The 27912-nt window shown below is 38.4% G+C and overlaps 1 protein-coding gene across 2 annotated transcripts in view; it reads left to right on the plus strand.

Annotated features, from left to right (window-relative positions):
- The first annotated feature begins 2041 nt into the window (after positions 1-2041).
- thbs3a (thrombospondin 3a) overlaps positions 2042-27912 on the plus strand; it is a 97175-nt gene continuing 71304 nt past the window's right edge. The window contains exons 1-6 of one of the 2 annotated variants that reach the window (XM_039752308.1): positions 2042-2438; positions 14467-14673; positions 19703-19956; positions 23442-23544; positions 24175-24201; positions 27030-27112. In XM_039752308.1, the coding sequence (XP_039608242.1) occupies positions 2348-2438; positions 14467-14673; positions 19703-19956; positions 23442-23544; positions 24175-24201; positions 27030-27112 (765 nt within the window). In that variant the 5' untranslated portion in view covers positions 2042-2347. Of the gene's footprint in view, positions 2439-14466; positions 14674-19676; positions 19957-23441; positions 23545-24174; positions 24202-27029; positions 27113-27912 lie in introns of those variants that run through there. The other variant, XM_039752316.1, reaches the window with a different exon arrangement.

The following is a 27912-nucleotide window of genomic DNA, read 5'->3' on the forward strand; positions in this document are numbered from 1 at the left end:
ATAGGTTTTACAGGAATGAACCACAAATTCAATGCAAATATATTGCAGTACTGTACCAACACATAAAACAGATAAAAGTGAAGTGTTAATGTAAAAGCTATAAAACATTGTTTGTATAGGTCATCTTTTAAAAGTGTCCCTTGGGAAGGTGTTGTAAAGCTGCAATGAGCCTGCCATCCACTATAGTGACAACATTTAAGCTAGACATATTACTGCTTACAAAAAGGATTTGTCTTCTAACAGACATACAAAGGTTCTGAGTGACTGTCTTGTAAATATTCACTAACATCCAGAACATTGAGCTTAGCAAGTGAAACTGAGGTTAGGCTATACATGTGAGTGTAATTAGGAAATGTAAGTTGCGACGTGTTGTCATTACCCAGACATCCCAACCTCGAAGAAACACTATGTTTGTTTGTAAGGGGTCTTAAGGTCTTGTATTGATTTGGAGAGGAAGGGGCATGGCACCTTCAGATCCTTTCTGGGTATATAATTACATAAATCATTGCTACTTCATTACTCCAATTAGAACACTTTATTTGAAACTTTATAACAACATACATCATGCCTAGCTGACTAACAAATCGTCACATACCTCAAAATTATAGCTGTGTGTATTGATGAATTTATTCATTTTGCAAATTCACAAGAGCGAGCTGAATGCTGAATTCTGTCTTTATCTGAAAGGGTCTACAATAAAAGATGTTTCTTTCAGATATTCCTGTTGCTGTGTTGTTATGAAACCATGTTGTAATGTCCATGCCTTGCCTCCCTACATGATGTGCTCCAGGAAGAAGTACAAAATATTTATGCATTTTATAAAATTATACTGCAGTTTTTATTCATAAAAAGTAATGGCTTAAAACTGATAAATGGCATATAGCAATATTTGTTGTTTTTTCCAATTCTGTTAATAATTATGTTAGCACGAATTTGATTTTATTCATTTATATATGTGTGTGTGTGTGCTAGTGGTTTTTTTTTTCTTTGCATTGCCAAAAAAATTGAAAGGAAGAAGGATTTCTGGGAGTTTGAGAACCATGTGTGGGAATCTTGAAGAGAAAATGCTTATTCTCGGGAGAGTCAGGATATTTCATTACCTGCACTTAACACTGTTGTAGATTTAAATCAATCTGTGATTTTGTTTCATTTTGCAGTAATGACAAGCAGGGCTTTCTGCCTTTTTTCTCACTGTCCTATATCTCCTTGTCACCGTTTTCTCTCCATCTCCCCAATCACTCATGGAATAGGCCAAACAAGTTGAAAGAAAGGCCATGCCATTGGGAATTCTCCCAAGCCTTCTTATGGCTAGTCCGGGCCTGTATATATACCACTCCGTAAAATAAATAAATAAATTCATTATTGCCTCTGAGAAAGATAACTTGAAAGTTAAGAAGATGAAGGCCAGTGAGGGAGCACAATGTTCATATTGTACTCACAGTTCAGTGCAGAAGTCTGTTGTGGTTTTCACATTCTGGAAATGAATGCTTTTAAGGTAGACCTAACTCCCACTTCAAGCTCTCTAACTCGGTTGTGTTAGCTTTATTCAGGCAGCATTAGGCGCAGGCCAGGACGTCAGTCCATTGCAGGGCTCACTTGCACATACACACATACTGGACCGTTTATTCTGCTTATTGTACCAAAATACTGCTGTATGTTTTGTATGCAACGTTTTGTTTCGGATATTTTCATCAACGACTTTAAAGGTAGATCAGTTGTGTCTGTGTCACTGAAAGATCTGAGCCACTACATTGTGATTTATTCAAGCAGGTCCTTTTGCCGCCTGCTGTTTGTCATTTTGCAGTTCAGTAACTCGTTATTCTCCACTACAGTTTGTTCGTCTTCCGTGCCACTTCCACCTACAGTGAGCCACTTATGCTGTTGTGCCATATAAAAGACGTTATATGAAATTAAGATTTATTGATAATAATACAGAGGCAGGGTAAATGTGTATAAAACGAAACTGAAAATACGCGATGGATATTCGCAGCTCCTCCCTTCATTCAATCAGCGCTGGAGTCAGCTACTTCGACTTTCGGAAGGTCGGCTTCTGTCCCTTTAAAAATCAGACTTTCAAAGAAATCGCAGATTCCTGAATGGGAAGGCTGTGTGTGGTGGACGTGTGTGATTGACACTCCTTTGTGTCTGCCTTTCTCTCGCCGCTGGTTAGTGACAGTGCGCTACAGGAGCGGCAGCTGTAGTAGTCGGGACTCGACGCCAGAGGCGAGGTGCGATTTGTAAACTTCAGGAATCTCCACAGACTGTAGAAAAAAGTTGTCTTCACTTGAAACGCCTTCTGCTGTGCCTGAAATCCAGTTTAGGTGTCCTTCACTTCTTACCTTGGACCATGGAAGAAAACAGTTGGTTGCCGGTTTTGTTCTTGTTAACCGCAGTAATTGGAGCCGGAATATGCGATATAGACATCCAAGACATGCACGGTAAGTGAGCTCTGCGCAGCCCCAGGATTGCCCCCTCCTTCGGACCACCTCACATTTACTGTTTGCCTTCACCTGACAAGCAATGCCAGGTGCAAGTTTCATAGCATCCCTCGTCCGTTTGTAAGTTTGTGCGAGGGAGCGTGCGTGGCTACAGCGGCCACAGACGTGAATTTGTCATATCTGTTTATTTATGTTTGTTTCGGAATGATATTTGATTGAAAATGTTAACAACACTGCGGTGTCGGAAGGAATATATGGTTTAGTTTTTCACAAACTTTAAATCCTTCCAATGAATGCGGATTCGTTTTTCAGGAAATTTATTAGAAAGGAAAAATGAACGAAAAAGAGTGACGTGGTCAGATAGGACTGCATTTTTGGCCAGAGGTTCAAGATGCACATCTGGAATGCAGACGCAGGCGAACAGAATGTTGCAGCTTGAAATGTGTTCTGTGACTCAATATGTTGACCCTTTAAAACTTGTATGTCGTTTTATATGCAATCTGTGCTTAGATAAAAGAAAGAAAGAACAGCCATTCGATGTTCTGTTTTCTGCTGGTGGTCCGCCTAATTTCTTTAACCATTGCCGCCCACTTGTCAAAGTGAATGAGCGCACTGCTGTCCGTCAGAGTGTGAAGCGGAGCGCGGCGTGCGCTTCTGTATATTTTGGAACGAAAGCTTCAGTCAATGTATATATTGTGGTACACAGGCTGGCATATTAAAAATATTTTAGCCGTTTCTATATCTGGAAAAATGATCCCTAATGATAATTTCATTTTCCTAATGAGCAGGACCAGGGCTATTGGGTCAAAACACTCACAACCATTCAATGAGAAAAGTATTCTTTTAAGTAGATCCGCCCATCCATCAATAATCATATCCTCAGGTTCGGAGCCTATCCTGGCTGCGACGAAATCAAAGCTGCGACCAGCGGCGCAACTTATAATTTCACAGCAAAAGGTTACAACCAGAAAATATTAAAGATTAAAAAGCATTTCGTTGGAATTTTCTCTAGAAATTCGTCTTAGAGGAAGAAAGCTTTTTATTTTAACACAATATTATTTTTTCTTTAGAGTGAAATGCACCTTTAATATGGCTTTATGAAACTGAATCTGTAAATGTGGTAACTGTATCCTGGCAAGACGATGTACTGTGTTACGGAAAAAAAGAAAGAAAACATGCTTAAACATGATTAACACCTTTTTAGTCAATCATTCTAAAACACCCTGCAATCATAGGTTTGGTAAAACAAATCACAGTGATCTTTATGCATTTGCCATGAAAGCCTTCTTTGTTACACATGGTTGTATATAGAGCCATTACTGCATAATTAGGAACACAGTGGTTAGCACTGTTGCATTCTGCATGGCTTTTTCTCCTGCTACTGCAGTTGTCCGTCCACATCCGTAATGTCATACATATTGAGTCAAATGGTGGCTCCTAATTGGCCGTGTTTGTGTTTATGTGTGTGTCCTGCAATGCACTAATGTCCTGCCCAGGGCAGTTTCCTGGCTTGCACTCAGTATTGCCAGGATGGGCCCCGGTAACACTGATTTGGATTAAGTGGGTTTGAAAATGTTATGTTCATTTTACTTTAGAAGTGGACTTATATGAATTTATATAATGAAAGAGATAATTAAAGTTATGCTTACGTTTACATACAAAAATCTCCCTGTAACCTAAGTTTATTATTCCACAAATAAAACTGACCTCTTGAATTAACAGTTGCCAGAGTAATAAGCATAGCATTTCAAATGTGCCATAGTATGTGTATAAACCCTACAACACACTGCAAGATAATTCAGTTTATCTCATTGTTAAGCAAACGTCCAAATAACAGCCCTGCACTCTGTATAATAATTACAAATGGAATATACCTAAAGGGCTTTCAATGTGAACACAAAACATAATGTTGAAACATGAACAGAGACATCTGGCAATATATACCAAAAAATACAATTTCAAGGCAGGATAATTTTATTAATAGCCTTTGTATATAAAATATACTTGCTATAACGCAAAATATATATATCCATTCTAAAGTTTCCGAAATTGTTTTTATTGTCCGTCCTCAGTATTTACAAATAACTATAAATGTCATGTACATAGACAATACAAGATCCAAAGCCTTTGGAGAACTGAAATTTGAAACCCATGAATTATGACTTCAGGAGGAATTGGTTCACAATACATGTCTAACAGAATTGCCAGCATGGTGGTCTACCCTTAATGGTCTTGAAAAGGCTGTCAGTGCATTGTATCTTGAGGGATGAAAGGATGCTGGTTGACTAAATGAGCCCCTTCTGTTGACAAAGAATGAAAGAAGTGAGCCAGTAAAGTGCAAATCATTTGCATTTATGAACAAATATTTTGACCTCTTGTGATGTTTGGAGATTTGGATGGCGGAAATAGTATAGCCATAATTGTGCATATCCTGAACTGGCTTGTTGATTGGTGAGGTTTTTAAAAATCAAATGTTACTGAAAACTTCCAGCTTTTTAGAATGAAAACCTAGTAAGAACATGCAAAAAAAAAAAGTAGCAGACACCAATATAACAGGTGTCAAAGGAAAACGCTCGTAAGTTATCATAACCAATAAGCTTGTCTCACAGAAAAGAGTGTTCTGATAGCATGATTGGCCCATTTATCTGAGTAAATGAAATCTGATTTTTATAAAGTTTTCTTTTTCTATTTCTACAACGTTGTTAGCCCGCTTAAAATGAACCTGGTCCTTTTTACAAAACTTGCCAAAGTTTCCACCTAAGAGGCAATGGTGTTGGCTAACCTGGCAAATGAATGTGCCCAGTATGTATAACTCAGTGGCACAAAAGCCATGCTGTTTAGTTTTGTTATGTGAAAAATGCCAGATTAATGATGCTTGTAAATGTAGTAACATACTTTGTTTTAGTATACTTATCTAGTAAGAATGTCAAATGGAAAATATTATGCATCATTACATTTTAAGGAAAAACTGCAATTAACCAATACTATTCCATCATTTCACACAAAAATATGTTTCCTGGTGCTTTTATTTGCAACATATTACATGGTTACATGTGTGGTTGGTAGACATTTGGAAAATGTTTGTGGTATGAATGATCATAAAAGGGCAGCATGGTGGTGATGCTGCTAGCACTGCTGCCTCGTGGTTCCAACATGTTGAGTTTTAATGCTGTGCCCAAATGTTGTCAGTGTGGAGTCTGCACATTTTCCTTGTGTTATGTGTGGTATTTACTCAGAGGTCTCTGTTGTTCCTCCCCTACCCCCAAAGACAAGCTGTTTAGGTTGAGTGACAACTCCAAATTAGTCCTGTGTGGGTGTGAGACTGGTTATGTGTGAGGCAGGCCCTATGAAAGACTGGTGCCCCATATGCCCATTCCTTTCAGGACAGACTACACTCATTTTGAACTGGATTAATTGGATCTGAGAATATTATGTTATGTAAATTGTTCAGAGTATGTAACACAGACATTTTTTCTACTTCCCACATGCACACTTTTTGATTCCGTCCATTCATCTCCAAAACCCATTTTTTCCACAGCAAGTTTGCTGGACATCCATCCATGTATTTAGTAAATGTGCTTTTTATCTTTATATAGCCACAAGCCTGCAGTGGGCTGGCGCCCTGCCCGGGGTTTATTTCCTGCCTTGCCCCCTGTGTTGGCTGGGATTGGCTCCAGTAGACCCCCGTGACCCTGTAGTTAGGGTATAGCGGGCTGGATAATGGATGGATGGATGTCATTCATTCTCTAATTTGGATATTAAATTCTCTTAGTGGATGCGAATGATATAAACAATAGGGCAATCCTAGTGGCCCCTAATTCTATGGCCTTAACCTTTAGATTGGTGAAATCCACCCAATATTTTGTAGTTAGGATATTGCGGGTTGGATAATGGATGGATGGATAGCCACAAGCAGAACTGACGGGCATAAAACTGCAAAAACTCATTGAAAAGTGTCACAGTCCAGTATAAGCCAAACTGGCACATATGCACAGAGGGCTAAATTAGTGTGCTTAGGGTCTTTGTGAGGTGGCAGAAAAGCAAAAAGCTCTAGAGGAAATTATGAAAATATGCACTCAGAGAACAGGCCAAGAACAGAACATATGAATGTGAAGAAATGAGACACTGCACCCCCATGCTGTCGTTCACTCATTTCAACCATTCACTTACTGAACGCACATAAATTTTGAAGTCAGTAGGAAGTAGATCATACTAGTAATTGACTCAAAGCGGGTACCAGTTGTAGACAGGACATTACTCCATTGTATGGCACATATCAGCACTCACACAAACAAGGTCAGTAACCCACATGTGTTTCTGGGATTGTGGGAGGAACACTTAAGTATCTGTAGAAAAAGACTCCACACAGATACTGATCTGACTTGGGTTTTGATCCCAGTCTACTAGACCTGATTATCCCTGAACCTCAGTACTACAGTACTGTAATGTCTGGAGAGATAAAAACATAACCTATTATTACTTAAAGTGAAGAGACTGAACAGTCTCCTCCATCCTGCACTGAGGTTCAGTAAATGAACGAATGAATGAATGAAGGAATGGCCGTTAATCAAGAACCATTTTAGCATTTGATGTCCCCTTCTGTAGAGAAGGGATAGTTCACTGTGTATGCTTATGACTGGCACCATGTAAAAAATGCATAACAAAACTGGAAGGTGGAATTACCTGGAATAAGAAACGGGGTTCCAATCTCTTATTCCATGTGCTGCCCCAATCAGAAACAAATGGCACTACTGGAAAATGGCTATGCTTTAGTCTCCCAAGATGGGCCATGTGTTTAAAAGAGTCAATTACTGAAACAATCTGACCTCACATAGGCCGAGAGACATAGATATGGAAGGTACTTTGTTACAAACAGATGGATGGGATATATAGGTAGGTAGTACTTCATTCATGCTGAGAGTAAATTGAAACTATGTTTACATTTATTTAATTGTTTTACATTTTTAAATTTAGCAGATCCTTTTATCTAAAGTACCTTCCATGAGCACACAAAATGGGTAAACCATGCAAAGAAGAGGAACTTTAATCATTGTATGCACAAGTGTTAAGATACTATATAAAAGCTATTGACTAAGGTACATTCCAAGTCAAACAATGGATACAAATGCATTAAATACATAAATACTATCAGTTCATTCAGTACAAGACATGGCATCGTAAGGACTGTCGCTTGTACATTTTGTATCAACACATAAGCTACACTGGCCTGAATGAAATTGCAAGAATGCAAAAAGAGAAGACAGCCTTCAAATTGTTCACAGTTGCTGAGTGTAGGGTATTTATTTTATGAATAGAGACTGAACAGTCTCCTCCATCCTGCACTGAGGTTCAGTAAATGAACGAATGAATGAATGAAGGAATGGCCGTTAATCAAGAACCATTTTAGCAATTGCCATTCTATGTTGTCACCTGTATGCTTGGCTATATTCTGAATAGCTCTTGCTGTTATGGTAAAAGTGATTGCAATAAAAAAAATCAGTTGGCCACAAAGCCTTTCTAACAACACTGCCTAAGTCTAAGACAAAACAACTAAAATGATAATTATTCATATTCTGTATATACTGTAGGTGACTCTGCAGAATTATTCCAGATTAATGTGAGCCTTTTTGCCATTGAAAGCAAGAGTCCATGATTGTCCTTTACTTCTGAGAAAGAAGAATTTTATACCTCTAAGTTATTTGTCAGGTAACTGAGCTTCATAAATCACCATCTCTGTGGAAACTCTGGACTGCCTTCCATATGTTCGTATCCAGCTGTTTCAATAGAAAGAAACAGAAGTTCAACACTGCATTAGCTGTTCCAGTACCTCATTCAGAAAACTACATTGATGGGTCAATAAAAACCTTGACCTCAAAAAGGAAACCAAACTAACGATTTACACTATAGTATAAGGATGTTTGCTTCACTATCAATACTTTCTCCTTCAAATCTCTCCATATCAGTTGGGATGATTGCTGCTATAGTGACACTGACATCAGTCAAAGATGATCAGTAGTTAAGCTATGATCCCACATAAACAAGTATGCTGGATGGGCTACAGCATATGAATGCCCACTTCCTTTATCTGAGGCCAGTTCATTAATCTCAACTAACTCAGTATCAGAAAACATCTGATGTTACCGAGAGCCACAGTACATACCCTGTGGTGATGCCTGATTTGTCAGGCAGCAATTTACTGTGAGACCAACTGCCCCTTTGATGAGCTGAACAAAAGACAGTAATGAAAGAAGAGGGAGGAAAACCCAGATTTACAGAGACAGCTGCCAAATGGAATCTCTTGCCGCATGGTTACATGATCTATGGCTTGAATATTGGACTCCTCAGCTATCTAGAGTCAATCAAATAACTTTGATGGGTGCCATTCCCGTCTCAAGTTACTGCTGAGAGAGGAAGAGACAAGAAATAGTTGATCACTAAAATTTCATATACTGAAGGCTTCAGCTCTTTAAAAGTGTTGTTTAATCATAGGTGTGTTGCTTTGTTCAGACTATCTATCTGATGTGTTTTTGTGGTCACTGGTAACAGTACAACTTATAGACAAATATTCATTTCCATACATTTCCTTTTCAGGCTTTTTCATTATTTTCTACACCAAGTGTCCAGTTTTGGCCATGTAAGGCCACAGTGGGGATTTCTAATCATGTCCTAAAATGACATAAAGAAATGTGTTTCATAAACCTTGAGAACTGGTTTCTAAGTAAGAAAGCAAACGTCTTCTAGTTATAGTCGTCCTCCGGGGCCACCCATCCACCTAGTCATTTTTTCAATAATATGCTGCAACCTGGGCAACTAAAATCATGAGAACTGGATTGTAACTAAGAAGCTGGTTGAAGTGAAAGGCTGTAGCCACGGTTGCCCTCCAGAGTCAGGAGTTGGTCACTCCTAGTGTATACAATACTGTTTAGTACAGTACATGTGATGTAACAATTTGTATTCATTGTTTGAATGAAGGATGGCTGCGAGGGCTGTGAGTGCAGATAAGGAGGTGTTTGTTAAGAGAAATCTGTGAGCAAGTGACACACCATCTATGGTCTAGTGACCCACATCCTGCTTACAGGGCAAGTTATGGTACAGTCTTCAAAGATGACACTACAGTTGTGACCCACTGGGCTAGCTACCTTGAGCAGTTGTTTAAAGCTGACCCTCCGGCTAGGACGTTGGATATCTCTGGGTCCACAGTTCTTGAGGGTGATCCTCCAAATAGCTGTGAACCACCCAATTTCACTGAGGTGAGAAGTGAACTTCTTCAGGCTGGTGGTAAGGCTGTCTTCCTGGTATTGCAAGCAATGTTTGCTTCCATTTTGGAGACTGGCGTCATCCCAATTGAATGGAAAATGGGACTTTTCATCCCTATCAGGAAAGAGAAGGGTGATCGCCTGGATTGTGGCAACTAAAGGGAGGTAATACTGCTCTCAGTGCGGGTAAGGTCCTTGCCTGGGTTGTCCACAACAGGATTCTAGATCACATCTACCAGCGAATGGAGTAGTCTGGTTTTACGCCTAAGAAGTCTAACATCAACCACATCCTGGCACTGAGGGTTCTACTGGAGAGCAAACGCGACTATCAGCAGAGTTTCTTTGCAGTCTTTGTCGATTTTTGTAAAGCGTTCAACTTGGTTAATTGAGCTGCCATGTGGGACATCTTGAGGATTCAGGGGATCCCCTCAAGGTTGCTGGATATCTTGGCCAGGCTGTACACTGGTATTGTGAGTGCTGTGCAGAGTGGAGGCAGAATATCTGCATTTTTCCGAGTTGATTCTGGGGTTTGTCAGGGGTATATTCTTGCTCATACTCTGTTCAATGCTTGCATGGACTGGGTGTTGGGCAGGGTCATGGGGTCCAGCAGCTGATGGGCATCTGTTGGTGAAGAAAGATTCACTGATCTTGACTTGGCTGATGATGCTGTGATAATCGCAGAGTCAAATGAGGCTCTGATCGGAGCTCTAAAGAGACTGAGCGAGGAGTCTGAGATATCTGGGCTTACAAATATCCTGAATAAGAAACAAGATCCAGGCCTTTAATGACCTCTTAGGCACAGCCATTAGCAGAGTTTCTGTCTGCGGAGACAGTGTCGACCTTGTCAAGAGGTTTACTTACCTTGGCAGCGTCATTCATGTCTCTTTTTACTCTTCCTATGAAGTCAGTAAACAAATTGGGAGAGCATGGGGGGCCATGAAGTCACTGGAAAGGGGTGTGTGGCGCTCCAAGTGTCTTTGCAAAAGGAGGAAGGTCCAAGTCTTTAGAGTCCTGATGCTTCCTGCCTTGCTATATGGTTGAGAGACATGGACGCTATCCAGTGACCTGAGATGAAGACTGGAATCCTTTGGTACTATGTGTCTTTGGAGAATCCTTGGGTACCACTTGTTTGACTTTGTGTTGAATGAGTGGTTGCTCATGGAGTCCCGAATGAGGCGCATTACCTGCATTGTAAGGGAGCATCAGTTATAGCAGTACGAGGGTGATCCAGCTCGCAGTATCCTCATTGTTGAGGACCCGAGTGGCTGGACCCATGACCCATGCCCATGAAACACCTGGCTGCAACAGATAAATGGTTATTTCTGGAGGGTGGGACTGGACCGTGTGTCAGCCTGGGGGTTGCCAACCAGGATTCCGAGCTGTTTCATTGTGTGGTGGTTGTGGAAACACACTGTACCAACCTGACTTGACCCGAATGTTACATCATTGGTGTTGAACCTGTCAACATGAAATGTCAGACTGAAGTGAGCAGCTGTTCACGTTTTTTTACATGAGTAAAAATATTTTAAAACCTCAGAATCACTGAGAAGTGCAAAAGTAGAATGAGCATAAATGTGCAGAGTAACTGGATTCCTGCTAATTCCATTCACCTAATGTTAATGTACTACATGGATATGACTCCTAGACCTCAATATCAAACATGTGGTGTTAAAGTGGAAGGCCAGCATGTAGTAGAGTTCATGATTCATTATTATTATTATTACAAGAGCATTACATACAGAATCTGAAAACGTCTTTGTTGGGATATTGCAGTAACAAAATATGTATATATTGCTCCCACTATAAAAGCTGTCAAAACAAGCAAACCAACCAAAAAATACAACTGTATTTTGTTTATAAAGACAAGATTGTGATTTCTAACTAGAGTAATATAAATTATACAGTAAATATAAATCCATCCATCCTTCAATAAATTTATAAACCTGCTTAATCCAAACCATGAGACTATCTAACCTATCCTGACTGCATGGGGTACAAGGCAGGAAACAACTATGTATGGGGCAAGCATTTGTTAAAGGATACAGTTTATCTAACATGTCTTTGGAATGTGTGAGGAAAATGTGAGGCATTTCCTTTATAAACTTTTGTGTGAATTGGAGTGTAAAAATATGTACACAGCTTAAACAAAATCCAGTTTAATGCATATGCACATTTTTATACCATTTACCTTTATAAATCACAATCATCTTATAAACGTGTTTACGTAAGTGTGCCTCAATCCCCGCCTGGTTGCCACCCTGAAACAACAATATATGGATTATGCTAATCAGCCTTGTACATATGCAGTGAGGATGCTGCAGGTCGTCTTTGACTCCCTCCTGATGCTTTGAGTCCTATGGTGCACTCTGCAGTCTTCTGCAGAAACCTTACCAACATGCCACCCATCATGTAAAGTATTATCATGTCTGCCCACACTACTTTGGCTCAAAATAAAAAAGTTACAGGAGGACACAGACCACTGAGCCTTTTGCCAGTCTCATCTTGGCATCACAGATGATTTGTGTGTTAATGGAATGTATCTGCTTATGGTTAACAAAAGCAGCTTCATTCTCACTTTGTGCCCATATTTCAGCGAGTTCAGTAAAGTGCTCCGGTAACATTAGCAAAACTGGATACTGCTGCAAACTGTCATTTTATGTTGGCAAAAACATAAATGTAGCACTTTGTCAGTTAGTTAATGGCTTCCAGCACAGCGGGCATGATGGAGTGAAGCTGAGATATTTCTGACTTCAGACTCCTTGAGATGTGTTAACAGGTAGTCTATACAAACTGATGAGGAACCAAAAAATTTCTTCAATGTAATTACTTAGAATTAGCCCTCTTAAAAGGACATTAAAAATAGTCTGAACATCACGCTAATTACTTTTAAGGTTTAATGTTTTGTCATGTTAAAACTTATCATTATATTGGCTTGGTAATATGAATTATTATTTGTGTAAGTTGTCATTTAGCTGGTATTTCTGCATTTCCATGCTTGATCATGGTTGTGGTCATCTCCGTTTCCCTGAAATGTTGCATACGCATGGCTCAGAGTAGCCATAAATATATACAAGTTCTTCCATCAAGTTTTCTTTTATGAATCTGACTTTTGCATGGAAAGCTGCTGACAGACGTTTTGGCCTCTTTTTGTGCATACTTAGGTTTGATAAATCTGATCCCAGGGCTGGGATTCAAATTTAGGCTCATGGAGCAGTGCTAACTTCTATGCCACCATGCAGCTGTTTGTTTATTTATTTAGCATCAGAACTTTTTATCTACTTAGATTGCATTTCCTAAATTGCCAACTGATGCTGGACATTAGCTTTATCATTAAGTGATAATGTGTGTAATGGAACACTACATAGACACAAGAAAATCAGCCACTCATTTTCTAACCCTCTTAGTCCTGGACACCAGGGAAAACACACACTAACACACCCCACCCACACATTAGGGCCAATGTAGGACCACCAAATCACTTAACCTTCATGTCTTTGGACTGTGGGAGGAAACCAGAGCATCTGGAGGGAAACCACACAGACCTGGAGAGAAGATGCAAACTCCACACAGGGAAGACCTGGGATGCGAACCTTGGTCTCCTTACAGTGAGGTAGCTGTGCCATCACTATGCCACACAAGAAAATGATTTATCATTTCCACTTTTTGTGTCCAGTATCTACAGAAAACATTTTTTAGAAATTTTGTAGATTTGTTGTGTAATACTCTTTTCCAGAAAATCAGGTGGGACATTGGTTAGTGCTGCTGTGTCATAGTTCTGGGTTCTGACAGTGTCTGTGTGGTCTTTCCTACAGGAGCTCTGGCTATCCCCCCACATGCCATAGAACTATAGCTTATGCTTATTTTATGACTCTAAATTGTGCCTGAATGGGCGACTTTGGGCATGTACATGGGTGAGTGAGTGTGCCCTGTGCTGGGCTGGAGTCATGGGGTAAGACTGGTTTGTGCCTGATGTTACAGGGATAAGATCTGTTCCCCTCAGACCCTATAATTGGATTAAAAGGGCTTAGAAAAAGGATAGATCAATAAAAATATGTCATTTGAACATAAAAGAAAAGAAAAAAAAGATATTAATACTTTAGAAAAGAATAAAATTAAACATGTTTTTTAAAGGAAATCATATTTGACATCTTTAATGTGCTCTTCATTGTAATAATCCTGGGTATCTCACCTGTGTTCACTTAGTCTCCTCTCCTTCAGATTTTAGCTGTAAGATAAACTTGGTCATTTTGAAAAAGATGATACACGTTAACTCACGGATGCAACATTCCTGTTATCTGAAGGCTTGCTGTATGTTCTGGTAGAAGCTTACCTAACTCTTTAATTTAGCTGTTTTTTGTTCCAAACATAAGACATAAGTAAAACCATTTGAATTACAAGAATATTTAAGCATTACTTGTTTAATAGATGATAAACTTTTCACCCCAATATTAGTTTGTAGTTTGTCTTACAGGTAAAGTAAAACAAAAAGGAATGTTAGCATCAACAGAGTGGGTAACTTTTGAAAAATAAAAATTCTGGAAATATTTTGGTTTTCTTCTTTGTTTTGAAAAATATTACAAAAATCAGAAATGATTCATTCTCATCAACATAGAGTGATAGCAAAGAAAAGGAACTAAATAACAAAATTTATATGATCCCAGGTAAAGTAGAAAGGGCTTGTGCCTCTTTAGTTAAACTCTTAATTTTTCCTTAGCTTGTGGGTGTTGGAACACCCAATGGATCTTTCACCTTCTCTCTGTTTTCCTTTGCAGTTCTTGACCTGCTCATGACCCAAGACCCCAAGGAGATGGCAGCAGCAGTGGAGAAGGTGTCTGCGGACATGGAAACTGTCAGTGACATCTATGTGGTATCCTCGTTCCGCCTTCCACCTAAACTGGGTGGAGTGTTGTTTGGTCTTTACTCAAAAAAAGATAACAGCAAGTTCCTGGAGGTGGCAGTCATGGGCAAGATCAACAAAGGTGAAACCAACCTGCCGTCTCTACTGGTCCTTTTTCAGGATTGTTTTAGCTGGTCTAATTTCATATTTTTGCACACATTCATATTTTTTTTTCATTTTAATGCATCACTTTTTTGAAACTCTTTTCTCTCCTAACATTACTTTTTATTTGTTTACAATAATGTAGCATGGTGCCATCTGGCAAAGTCCCCAGCTTCTGTTTTGCTGTGGTTCTGAGGTCAAGTACCATCAGAGGTGGCCAGAGTCATCATTCTGTGTTGCTTGTAGGCCGTTTCAGCTTTCAGTTTAGTCCGGCCAAGCCACCATATTTAAACGTGGAATTCCATGGCCTCAGCTAGAGTCAACAACAGCTGTCCTGCTACCATCTCAAGGGGAGCCCTACTAAGTCTTATTCATGTCTGTGGGGGTCCTCAGATCCTTTATGTAGCTGTGAACATTTGTATACATTTTTATTGTACTATAATATTTTATTATAAAAAAATTGAAATCAAGTTCTATAGATCCTTCTATATGAATTATAATTACAAAAAAGTAAGTGAAAGATTCCATAAATATTCATTTGCTTTGCTGAGACACACTAAAATAGACTTTGAATACACAATGAAGGGGTCACATTAATTACATCTCACAGTACCTGATAAAAAGGATACCATTAGGATAAAGGAACTTTCAATGTAATTCTGTAACAATCATTTCATTTACATGCACACACATAATCAGGTTAAGGTGAATAACCCAGTTAAAACAGAAACCTGCTTTCTTATTAATTTGTGTTTACATGCGCAATTAATCTTCTGGAGTTCTCCTGTGTTAAAATGCTCTGATTTCATTAAACTGCACCAAAAAAAAAACTTAAACGTCATCATCGGCCATTGTGAATCTGAAAAACGTATGACGCTAGCAATAATTTTCTTGTCTTTTATAAATGTGTTTTGTCAAACTGATGCTTTATAAGTTTCTGTTACTGGATTGCTTGCCTGTATTATTGAACTCAATAAAGAACCTGATACGTGTGCAACCTGACAATCCAGTGCTGTTGGAATAATAATAATGCATTTATTTATACTTCAATAAGGCAAGCATTACGTTAGGTTACTCATTACTTCAAAAAGTAATTGAACTACATAATGAATGTTACTTTTAATATGCTACCCTGCTCTCATGATTGTGCTGCTGCGCTTAGCACTGTACATTCAGCTCATCAACACAAATTTAGCAATTCCTGAAATACTGAGACAGATTACGAGGTGTGACAGAAAAGTAATGAGACTGGCAACACTGCAAGCGATCTGGCAACGCTGCGCTGCTGTCCTTGATAGAGCGCGTGTATCAGTACCCTCCCATAGCTCAGTGCGAGTTTCAACTCCTTCCGTTAACTACGTGATTTTTGTGACTGCTATTAGCGAAGTTGTGTTTTTGGTTGTGCGTCACGCAAAATGGAACAGCGGAATTTGGAGCAACGTTGTGCCATTAGACGGCAAGTGTGACATTTGAAAAGTTAAAACAGGCCTATAGGGAACATTTTTTATCCCGAGCTCAAGTTTTTCGCTGGCACAAATCATTTTTGGAAGGCAGAAAACACGTTGAAGATGAACACCGTTCAGGGAGGCCTTCAACTTCGAAAACCAATGAAAACATCGAATGTGTGAACACTCTTGTGAGATCAGACCGTCGTTTAACATTAAGAATGTTGAGTGAACAATTAAATTTGAACAGATTTACCGTTCATCAAATTTTGACTGAACATTTGCACATGCGAAAGGTCTGTGCCAAAATGGTGCCGAAAAACCTCACAATTGAGCAGAAGGACAATCGAAAAAACAAGTGTCTTGATCTTCTTGACAGAATCGCTAATGAGCAAGATTTTTTTAGTCGTGTGATCACAGGTGATGAATCATGGATTTTTGAATACGATCCTGAGACCAAGAGGCAAAGTCAGGAGTGGCACACTGCAAACTCTCCTCGACCAAAGAAAGCTTGAATGAGCAAATCGAAGATCAAATCAATGCTGATTTGTTTTTTTGACAAAGAATTCTCGTCCACAAAGAATTTGTTCCTCCAGGACAAACTGTCAACCAAGTTTTCTATAAAGACGTCCTTGAAAGGCTCAGAAAAAGGGTCATTCGCATGAGACCAGACATTGCAGACAAATGGATGCTCCATCATGACAACGCCCCATGTCACACTGCCCTCTCCATAACAGAATTTTTGACCTCAAAAGGCATTCCTGTGGTTCTCCAGCCCCCTTATTCACCTGACCTCAGTCCATCTGACTTTTTCCTTTTTCTTAAACTGAAAAATGTCAAAAATGTCAAAGGACGTCATTTCGGGACTTTAGAAAACATCCAAAAGAGTGTAACGGACATGCTGAAGACCATACCGGTTGAAGACTTCCAGCGCTGCTACCAACAGTGGGAACAACGTCTCCATCGGTGTGTAGCTGCCCAAGGGAACTACTTTGAAGGGGATAACATTGATATTTGAAAAAAATAAAAACTTTGGTAAATAAAAAATCAGTCTCATTACTTTTCTGCCACACCTCATATTTCAAACAAGAGAAGGAATCATGGGATTGCCTGAATATTTACCTCTGGAAATGTGTTTTGTGGATGCTTCTACCTGTGGCTGCTGAGAGCGTCTGCAAAACAAATACATGCGCAGGCTGTCAAAGTGCAATGGATGTGCGCAGACTACCAAATCCTTAACAGTGATCAAGTTAATTGTTTACATGGCCACATAGTTGGATTATTTGCAAAGAAATTTATCTCTGTTAACCAGGTTTCTCAGAGGCTAATAACCTAATTTATCTAACAAGAATAAGGGTTTATTTGTCATTTTAGAAATTAGGTTTCTGTGAACAGTTGGGTTACGGAAGCACATGTTAACATACTGTTGATTAAAAGGGATGGCCTGGTGGTGCTTACACTACCACTCATTGTCACAAAGTCCTGATTTTAAATCCTTGCCTGGTCTCCTTCTGTGTGACTTTTGTACCACCTTTCCGTGTCTGCATGAATATTTTCTCCCACATCCCAAACATGCAAACTTCAGGTTAATCAGCAATTCTTAATCAGTCTGATGAGAGTCAGTGTACTTGTAAGGATAATCTGCAATGACTTGGAACCCCATTTAGGATTGGCTTCTACATTAAGTCCAATTCTGTCAGAACAGGTTCCATCCACACACAACTCTGAACTGGATTAAATAGCTTTGAAAATGGATTGATAGTTATTGCAATTGAACAATTAGCTAAAGGGTAGAAAAACTTCCAAGTCTGCGAATATCCCTGAAAAGAATATCCCATTTCAAAGAAATGCATGGAAAGTGTATCTTCTAAACATGAGAATAAGGACAAGAAGGGCACTAGACCTAGCAGATCCAATGAAAGCTGAGGTGGACAAAACAGTGGGTTGGCTCCTTGACTATTCTTGACTGTGAATGGGATAAATGGGTTAGAAAATGAATAAATGAACATGCAGATCTGAGCTTCAAGGCAAAAAATCCAAAATTGAGAGTTGTAGTTGACATCTCACATCTCAGCTACAATTTTTTAAAAGGCACCTTTGAAACTCTGAGCCCTAGTTGGAAGAAATTTAAATGTCTAGATGAGACCTGAACTGACCATATTCAACTTTGCACTATATTTTGTGGAAACAGAACACCACACATTAATTCCAAACACTATTCTTCCAGTGGAAGCATAGTGCTCCTAGCATAAGGGAGTACCATTGCCTGAAGGACTTGTGAAAATGAACAATAAGGTTAGTGCAGTGTTGTACTTAAAATCCAGGGGAAAACCTACAAGAAAGATCAGCAATCTGAGGTTTATTCTTCACACACTAAAATTAACTCAAGAATAGGAAGAAAAGAAGATCTATGATTTAGAGTAGACTAGACAAAGCTGGCATCTCAATGTGTCCAAAATTGCTGTTCACTGATGCTCAAAAAGTATTTGGAAAGAGGAGCAGTTTTTGAAAAATAGAATGTAGTACTAGGGTGTTGTACTGTGTTAGCCATTATGAATGTAGTGAAAAGTCAAGCAAAATGACACCTTTTATTGGCTAAATAATAAGATTACAATATGCAAGATTTTGAGGCAACTAAGGCCCCTTTGCCTGAAGAAGTGGCCTGAGTTGCCTCGAAAGCTTGCATATTGAATTCTTTTCAGTTAGTCAATAAAAGGTGTCATTTTGCTTGACTTTTCACTATGGAAATAGTCATGCTGATATGTACAAAGATACTAACAATTCATCTCTAAAAAATTCATAGCTAAAATACACATAGCTGCTAAAGATCTCACTACTAAACAACATCTCAGCTAGGTATGAATAAGAATCTATTATTTTTGCTTCATATTTATAATTCATTTTAAAAGAGCTGTAGAATTACTGAGATCAATAATTGTTACTGTCTCATCAGTAAGACAGTTGTGTGTTTTTAAATGGCCAGTCATACTATTTACTGTCACTCAGCCCAAAGCCAGTCATACGATAAAGAGGGAGTTAGGACTTTGCATGTGTTACTTGATCTTGATTTTTGGCTTGTGCATTGGGCTTTGGTATTTTGGCTTTCCTGGCTTTTGACCATGACCCATTTCAGAAAATTATTCTTTTTTTTCTCCTGGATATTGTGACAAATATTTTTGTGTCTGTTGTTTTTCAAATCTAACAGAACACAACTAAAACCTTATATAATCTTATAATTATATGTGATCCACCAGAACTTGTGCTGACCAGTAATTCTTCATAGAAATAAGCCTATACAATTGATATTATGCTTTTCATTACAATAAAAATAATGGTTATAATTTAAACAGTTATAATGTGATCTCATAATATGTGTTTTAAGATATGCTAACAGCGTTTTCAGTCTAAAAGTGATCAAGCTGCCTACCACCTAGTAGTTTAGACTTGTCACGCTGTGTGTGCATGTGCCTTTGCATGGAGAGGTGGCTTCTCAAAGGCCAGCTTAGAAAATGGCTTGATCTGAAACTACCCTTTGCAGATAAATGAACTGCCTCCACCCCACAGCTCTAGTGCGCTATGTGCGAGAGGATGGGAAACTGCACACCATCAACATGCAAAATGCCAACATCGCAGATGGACGAACCCACTCATTGATATTGCGCATTGGGGGCCTTCGGCGTGACACCCTCTCGATGGAGATGTATGTGGACTGTCGGCAAGTGGACACCAGCCAGGGACACCCAGCACTAGTCAAACTGCCATTAGAAATAGAAACAGTGGATATCCGGACAGGTCAGAAGGCGTATGTCAGAATGCAGGTAAGACCTTTCTTAAAAATGTTTAGAAAATGCTGCTGCCTTAGTAATATTAATATAATAACTGCCTTAAAAGTGTTTAAATGTTAGCACTAATGTGCACTTTTTAATTTATTAGAACTAAATATAGCTAACCTATTTTAACCAGAAAGTGACCTAATGGGCAGCACAAAAACTAGGGCATACTGATCTGCCTTCAGAGGGGCCACTGTTGTTTCAAATTATTTTATTGCTGTGTTCTTCTATAGAGTTAACAAGACATGGTGAAATGTTGCTGCAGCATTTAGAACTGTTATTTCTCAGCAGCTCCAGAATTCAGATCCCATTCTAGACACAGTGTCAAGGTGGGTTTTCATCCCACATCCCAAACATTAGGTTGGTTGACAACTCTAAATTGTATACGTGAGTACATTTGGCAGCCTAGTATCCAATTCAGGGTTAGTTCCTGTCTTGCACTTGATGAACTTTGGGCTTCATGGGTTCAACAATGAATGCTAACAAGAAGCCAAATGTATCAGATTACATGATTCTGTATTGCTACTCTTTTCCATGCTTGTTTTCTTGTGTTTCTGCAGATAGCTCATGGCACTGTTGGAATTTATTATAATTTGTTTATATGTTTTATCACTGCCATTGGTTTGGTCATTGGCTCTGCCATTTTGTTCGCCTGGTCCCAAGGTTGCTTGGCACATGATGCATGTACTATTTGGTATGTGACTTCATGGCAGTCATGATATACAGTACAGGATGCTGACTGACATTAAGCAAGCATCCACAATTTAACAACACCTATTGATATAACTTTCTGCTATCAAAAATGAAAGCATGTAGGGAACCATCTGGTTAAGACTTGTGTTATGTTTTTTGATTTTGAATTCTGGTTAGTATTTTGGTTTTCATAGTCAGTCTTAAAAAATATGTTTACTTAAATTATGTCTGGAGGACTACTTCACCATTTCAAACTGTACAATACAACCACAATATAAAATAAAGCTAGAATGACTGCCTTCATTTTGTAATTTATGCATTGGCTATATTGTTTTTCTCATTAATCGTTTTTTCACACGGCATTGCAGCTTTATTAGCTGACTATAGTGCCCACAGGTTGATGAATAATACACTTTATATTGAATTATGCATTCTGATAGATGGTGTGGTTTCTTAAAGCTCTTTCTTTGAAAGATACTGTTGTGCTTTTTCATGAATCAGACTATTCCTTGCTCCATCTGACTTTAGTACACCAACATAAGTAAAAAAGGTGAGATGAGCAATCTGCTTTGTCTGGCCGAGCTTATTCACTCCTATTCAGCTGCCCTGAGGGTTGTTAGGTGGTCTCCTCAGTTCCTCTGACATGGAAGTCATCTCAATAAGATACAATGTATTACAGAGAGACAAAACTGAACAACACAGTAAAGTCCCACAGTTAAAACCTGCTTCTCATCTCTATTGACTGGTTCTGGCAAACTGGTTGTCTGCAAGCTTTCATAGGTATTGTCACAGTACAGCTCAGATGATCTTCAGATCCATAGAAAAAGTGACTTTTTTCTAGATTAAACCTGTGGATTTAAAGATAACTAGGGCATGAGGGTCACTAGTTGACAAATGCAGGATGCAACATCACCCCTCACATAAGGCTCAGGTGATTCCAACTGTTTTTTTGGCCGAAATGTTAAACCTCATCCATATCATTCCATCACCTCTACCATCCTCTTTGGTGAGACATGCCTGGCCCTCACCCAGCAGTGTATAATGCATTTTGTCCAGTAACTCACTAAGTTATTCTTGAATCTGTAAGGGTCTCTTTGTGACACATTAAGCTGTTGTCTGTATTTATGTAGTGCTGCTATGACTGAGTTACAGTGCAGTGCCATGTAGATTAGAAAACGTTAGTAAAACACAATGTCACCTTTTTAGACAAAGACATTACTTGCACAAGGTGTTTGAGGGGACAGATTAACTGCGACCATAATATGAGCAGTCCTGGAGGAAAGTATTATGCATGTGTGAATGTGTATGTATATTTGTGTATGTTACTTCTTCCATGTACACCGAGTTCCTTCAGCAAACCTTTGTCCTATTTTCAGGCGGATGAAGTAAGCTAACCTGCCAGGGACAATTCTGAATTAGTATATCATTCAAGGCACAGCCTTTATTCTACCTGACTCTTGCCCTGTGATCCAGTAAAGCAAGAATGCCAGATTGATCCGATGGAGGATACACAATGAGCCCTCTCTGGCCCTCCTTTTGAAAGGAACCCTCATTCAATGGAACGTCATGGCCTGTGACATGAATAATGACCTTTTATTGTTGCCTTCTAAAGTCACGTAGAAATATGGAGGCATTGTAATGCATTGCTTGACCCTTGCCTTCTGTGGTTCAAGCAGTTTATTGCTTTGAATGGTATAGTTTATTTAAAGCCCTCCCCCCATTATCGCTGAGCCCTAGAATGCACTGTCTTCTTTACAAATGTCACAAAGTGTGAGCAAGACCACCTATTAACTGCAGATGGGAAGATCTCAGAGCAGAACAACTGCGTGCTACTCAGCGCTCAAAGCATATCACTCTACTACTGGGGTCTCCAACTCCAGTCCTGGAGTACTACTATGTCTGCAGGTTTTCATTCAAACCCTTTTCTTAATTATTGACTAATTTTTTCTGCTAATTAACTTTTTTCCCTTCATTTTTATTGAGTTGTTTATTTTCAAATTCAGTCCTCTGAATTGATTTTTTTTTTGTTGTTAAAATAGCACCCAAACAGAAATGTGATGTGAAGTGAGCCAATAGATGACCAGCTAAGCTGGGGTCTCAAACACCAAACAATTTCACTTCAACCAGAGTATTAATTTGAAATATGGACCATATTATTCTTGTTGTTAATTAAACCTGTTATTTAATTCCATGGCTTGTTGTTTCTCTCTCTCTCTCTCTCTGTCACAACAGACATTTTCAAAACTGTTGATTTTCTTTTTCTAAGAAACATTCTAAGATCAACATTACTGAGACCTTCACCTTTCTTCAGATATTGCATAGTGGACTCAGGTTGCTCATCATGTGTTGGTTAATTTTGTGTCTCATTATCATTTACCTACTAATTAAGAACAAAAAAAAAAAAGAAAAATAGCACGTTAATTAAAATGAAAGCAAAAGAAGTTAATTAGCAGCAAAAACTGGTCACTAATTAAGAAGGGTTAGCATTAAGGGTTAGATTGAAAATCTGCACCCTCAGCAGCACTCCTCAACCAGAGCTGAAGACCCCTCCTCTACTAAGTGGAGTCAATCCCACCAGGCCACTCAAAAGCCAGCAGAGCATGGTCTCTTGTTCTGCCTGTTGAGTGGAGATTGCATTTGTCTCCCCCAGTGTTCAGATTGTTTCACACTGCAGAAATATTGCTACAATCCCAACCCCCTGCCCAACAATATAGTTACATGGGCTACTTGAGTTCTGCTTCAGTGCTCTAATTTTGCCATCTTTTCTCCTCTGTTCAAAGGGTGCAATAGAAACGCTGAAGCTTGTGCTGGGTGGCACTGTGTCCAAAGTTGGTGCTTTAATTGAATGTCCATTTCAAGGGGATTCATCTCTCTATAATACAGGTACAGCATGTAACTCTGCTTCTTAGATGTGGTACAATGACTCCCTTCCCTTTACTTCACACTGGCACATCACTCATAATTGTACATGCACAAGAACAAGACAGTATTACTCATCATTCTCTGTCCAAATCAGATAGTATGGTTAACATTTTTTGAAATATAATAATTATTTCAACTTAATTATAAAGACAAATTAATCACACGTTCAATAGTCACATTTACAGGTACACAATGGTGACACTGCATTCTTAATGATGTATACTGTACATATCTTAGACATATTTGACATTCTTACATAGCTATCTACACAACTTGTTCAATATGCCCTCCAGATTTTACTTTACTCGCCAACTCAGCTACAGTCTGCAGGTTCTTCTAAGCTCATGTTAATACCATTGTCACACCCTTGGCTTCCCATGAACAGCATGAATGACATTTGCCACATATTTTTCATAGACTTTAGTTTTATTACCTTTCTCAAGTAATTCTGTTTTTTTGTTTGTTTTATTATTGTGAATGTTCACATTTTTATTTATTCTTGCATTAAAATTGATAGTTTTTTTTATTTCTGCAGATATTTTATTGTTTGTTTTGCAGTGAATGGTTTATTATTTCTGTTTATTGTTCTAGTTAATGGTGGTTTGAACTCCATATTAGGTAAGTAACCTGTTTTTTTTTTTTTAGCATTGCTTACTTTCTCAACATGAAACAAACAGCATTAGCTTGACATCACTTGGCAAGATTTTTTGTAGCACACTGCCATCTACTGAGCATATGGTGGAATACATTCAGACCTCACATACTGAGTTTCATCAATTGCTGTTACGATCCAACAGTCTTTGAAAGAAAAAGACTATATCTCCCCAACAACTAAAGTAGAATATTTCAAAATTTCAAGAAATAATGTATTAAATTCAGTAATCACTTAATCATGGTTGTGCATACAAACAAAAGGTCCTACAAAAGAAATTATGAAATTATGTTAACAAAAAAAAAATACAAAAAGGAAAAATCCCAGAATAAAATGGTAAAAAAAGACTACTGTATACCCTCAAATACAACCAATAATTCTATTAAAAAGAGAATGCCCAACAAGGACCAAAGAATTGACAAGTACAAAATCAATGAACTAAAAAGAAATAGCTATCCATCCATTTTCTAACCCGCTGAATCCGAAGACAGGGTCACGGGGGTCTGCCGGAGCCAATCCCAGGGCACAAGGCAGGAACCAATCCTGGGCAGGGTGCCAACCCACCGCAGGACACACACAAACACACCCGGGCCAATTTAGGGTCGCCAATCCACCTAACCCGCATGTCTTTGGACTGTGGGAGGAAACCCACACAGACACGGGGAGAACATGCAAACTCCACACAGGGAGGACCTGGGAAGCGAACCCGGGTCTCCTAACTGTGAGGCAGCAGCGCTACCACTGCGCCACTGTGCCGCCCAAGAAATAGCTAACACAAATTAATTCAGTATCAAGTATATGATTTAAAAAAAAAACAAAACAACCAAACCTCAAGACAGAGATTGTTGGCATTTTCTTTATACTATAAAACACATTTTCTTATGTATAAATATAATATGCTAAGGTCAATCAGTCTGTCACACGATTACTCACAAAGTTCTGGGGCCATAACCTTGATCTTGGTCTTAATCACAAGCTTATAACCTGATACATTCTGGAAATTCAAAAATATTTAGGTAGTGGCAACCTCATCAAAGTGGCCTGTGGTCGAGTATTTATTATTGCAAAGTGATCTCCCCACCAAGTGGCATGGCACAAAGAAACAGAAGTGCAGCAACATCTACTTAACGTCAAGGAAATCTCAGAGGCAGAATCCCTGAAGGAAAGATGAAAAGAGCAGCACGATACAGAAAAAAAGAATAACAAGATGGAAAAATGCATGTAATTGTCAAATACATGTTCAGAATTCATAATTAGATGTGAATTCTTATGAGTGCAAAGTACTGAGGGAAAGCTTTGTTGTGTCACACAACCTGCTCCCTAATGCGAAGGGTGCCTTACTTTTACATCAATGTCATGCTGTATTATTTCATGTTGAAATTAAAAAAATATGTTACCAAAACAGAAAAGCTTTGTTTGCTGTAGATGTACCAGTAGGAATAAAACACATTTTCACTTCTCGAAGAACTGAAACAAGTAACTATTTAGAAAATATAAGAAGTATCGGCAGCTCCTTATCTTTAACTTGGTTTTTATTTGCATTTTACGTTAGCACAGTTGGTTCAAATGTTTCACTAGTTATCAAGTATAATAATTGCTGTTTGTGTCAGACAATGTTGTATTGTAATTTCTGAGTCACTTCCCTCCTGCAACCAATTGTGTGATGTTTGTGATTTGGGCATGTTGTAACCTTATAGTTTTTTCTGATATTACTTTTATTATTACTGTTCTTTTTTATTTTTTATCATGATGCCATTTTGTTTCCTGTTTCTTGGCTACAGCCATATAATTTTAGCAACAGGCTGGTTGTTATGTGTCATGTGACCTGACACTGCTTTGCATATGAGATGTCATCTCTACAAAGCTTAGAAAAGATAACAGTGCACAACATTCGATGAATTAGCTTTGTTAAGGAAAGTAATATTAGTGAAGGTTAGCAACTTTTTTCCTTTTTTTTATAATGAATTTTGCTTCACATTTTTTTTTTGCTATCCTTTTTAACTTCTGTTTTTGACCTGTGCCTGTTTTCTTACAAATCTGTTTGGCTAGCCCCTCAGGCTTTTTCATCTTCTGGTAAATGCTCTCCTTTTGTCCTCTGAGGATGGACTGTCGCTTTCCATCTGAGTTATAATAGTAGCTCTTAACCTAACTTTGTTAACCATTGCACAGTATTTCTGATCTTGCAAGTTCTCTTAAATAAAGCCATCTGCCAGGTACATAATAATAATCTTTAGCTTCCTAAATAGAAACATTTAAGTTGCTTTATTAATTTTCAAAAATTATTATTTGAGTGAAAAATAAATGTGGAATTTTAATGGCAAAGAATATGGCTTAAAGTAGTAATTGCCCTTCATCTGGAAAAACGGGATAATGTTTAGTCTGTAGTGTTGGTTTTATATCACTTCAATCTAACTCCAATTATTTTTATTTTTAGCAACATTTTAAATATTTCTATGTGACTAACAGAGGGAATGATCTAGTTTACTCATTAGTCTATTAGAAATATAATTACAAAAAAATACATGGGACATTCAAGATATCAATGCCTACTTTTTTATTTTAAAGGAGATTTAATATGAAACAGACATGAGCAGTACAGTTTTTCACCCAGCTACCCCATAGCCTGGATTTATAACTTGTTCTTGTTAATGATTATGATTTGTTTAATTAAAAAGAAAATTTGTTTTTTGAACTTGTCTTCCACAAAACGGTCATGGGGCTACAAGGCAGAAACCCATCCTAGACAGGACATGATAACTGAATTATGTCTTCTGAGTTCTTTCTCTTTTTCTAGGAGATCACACAAAGGCACTTATTGGACAGTTGATTCTTTTCAACCAAATCCTGGGTGAACTGAGAGAAGACATCCGAGAACAGGTAAAATCAGTTAGCCCTTAATATATTTAGGACTTTTCACAACAAGCAGTCTCACAAGATAACTAAATTAAACATCCATACCCCATTGTAGCTACACAAACTAATCTGACTTTGATCAAAGCCTTCTGATAATTTTGCTCAGTACAAACTTCCATCAAAGCAAAGCACCACAAAATAGGGTATTGTCAACAAAAACGATTTGTATAGCAGTTCACTTCGCCATTTCCTCTCACATCTACTACAGTTAAAACTGCAGCCTCTTGATTCTGTATCAGAATAACTGGGTGGAGAAAATAGATGGATGAACTGAAATTGTTTCAGGCAGTTAGAAAACTGTGAATTTTTAAAATAAAAAACTGTTGACTGAGTATGGAAAGAAATTTGTAATTATGTAGTGTCATATGTTCAAGTGTTTGTGCCAGTCTCGTGATGCGCAAGACAAAGAATTCAGGCCAGAACTTCATTAAGAATCTTTTTTGCTCAACTGTTCTGACAAGGTCACGCAGGGTATAAACAATCCAGGTGACTATTACCTCATGTAAAACTGGTCACACAAATAAGGATTCAGTTACTTAAACCTTCCTGTCTAACCAGTGTAGACAAATGGACTCAGTAATCTTTAGCAGAAGAAGGATTTTTTTTTTTGATTGGAGATTACATGAATTTGATTTCACTATAGTTTGAACTGTGTCCTTTCAGAAAAGACACCTTCTTCAGGGTGGTGTAGAGTGCAGAAATATTCATTTTCACGCACAGATTAACAAGATGAATAGCAAAAAAGCAAGGAGCTTTGAAAAGCA

This window comes from Polypterus senegalus, chromosome 1 (assembly GCF_016835505.1).
Source record: "Polypterus senegalus isolate Bchr_013 chromosome 1, ASM1683550v1, whole genome shotgun sequence".
Classification (NCBI taxonomy): domain Eukaryota; kingdom Metazoa; phylum Chordata; class Cladistia; order Polypteriformes; family Polypteridae; genus Polypterus; species Polypterus senegalus.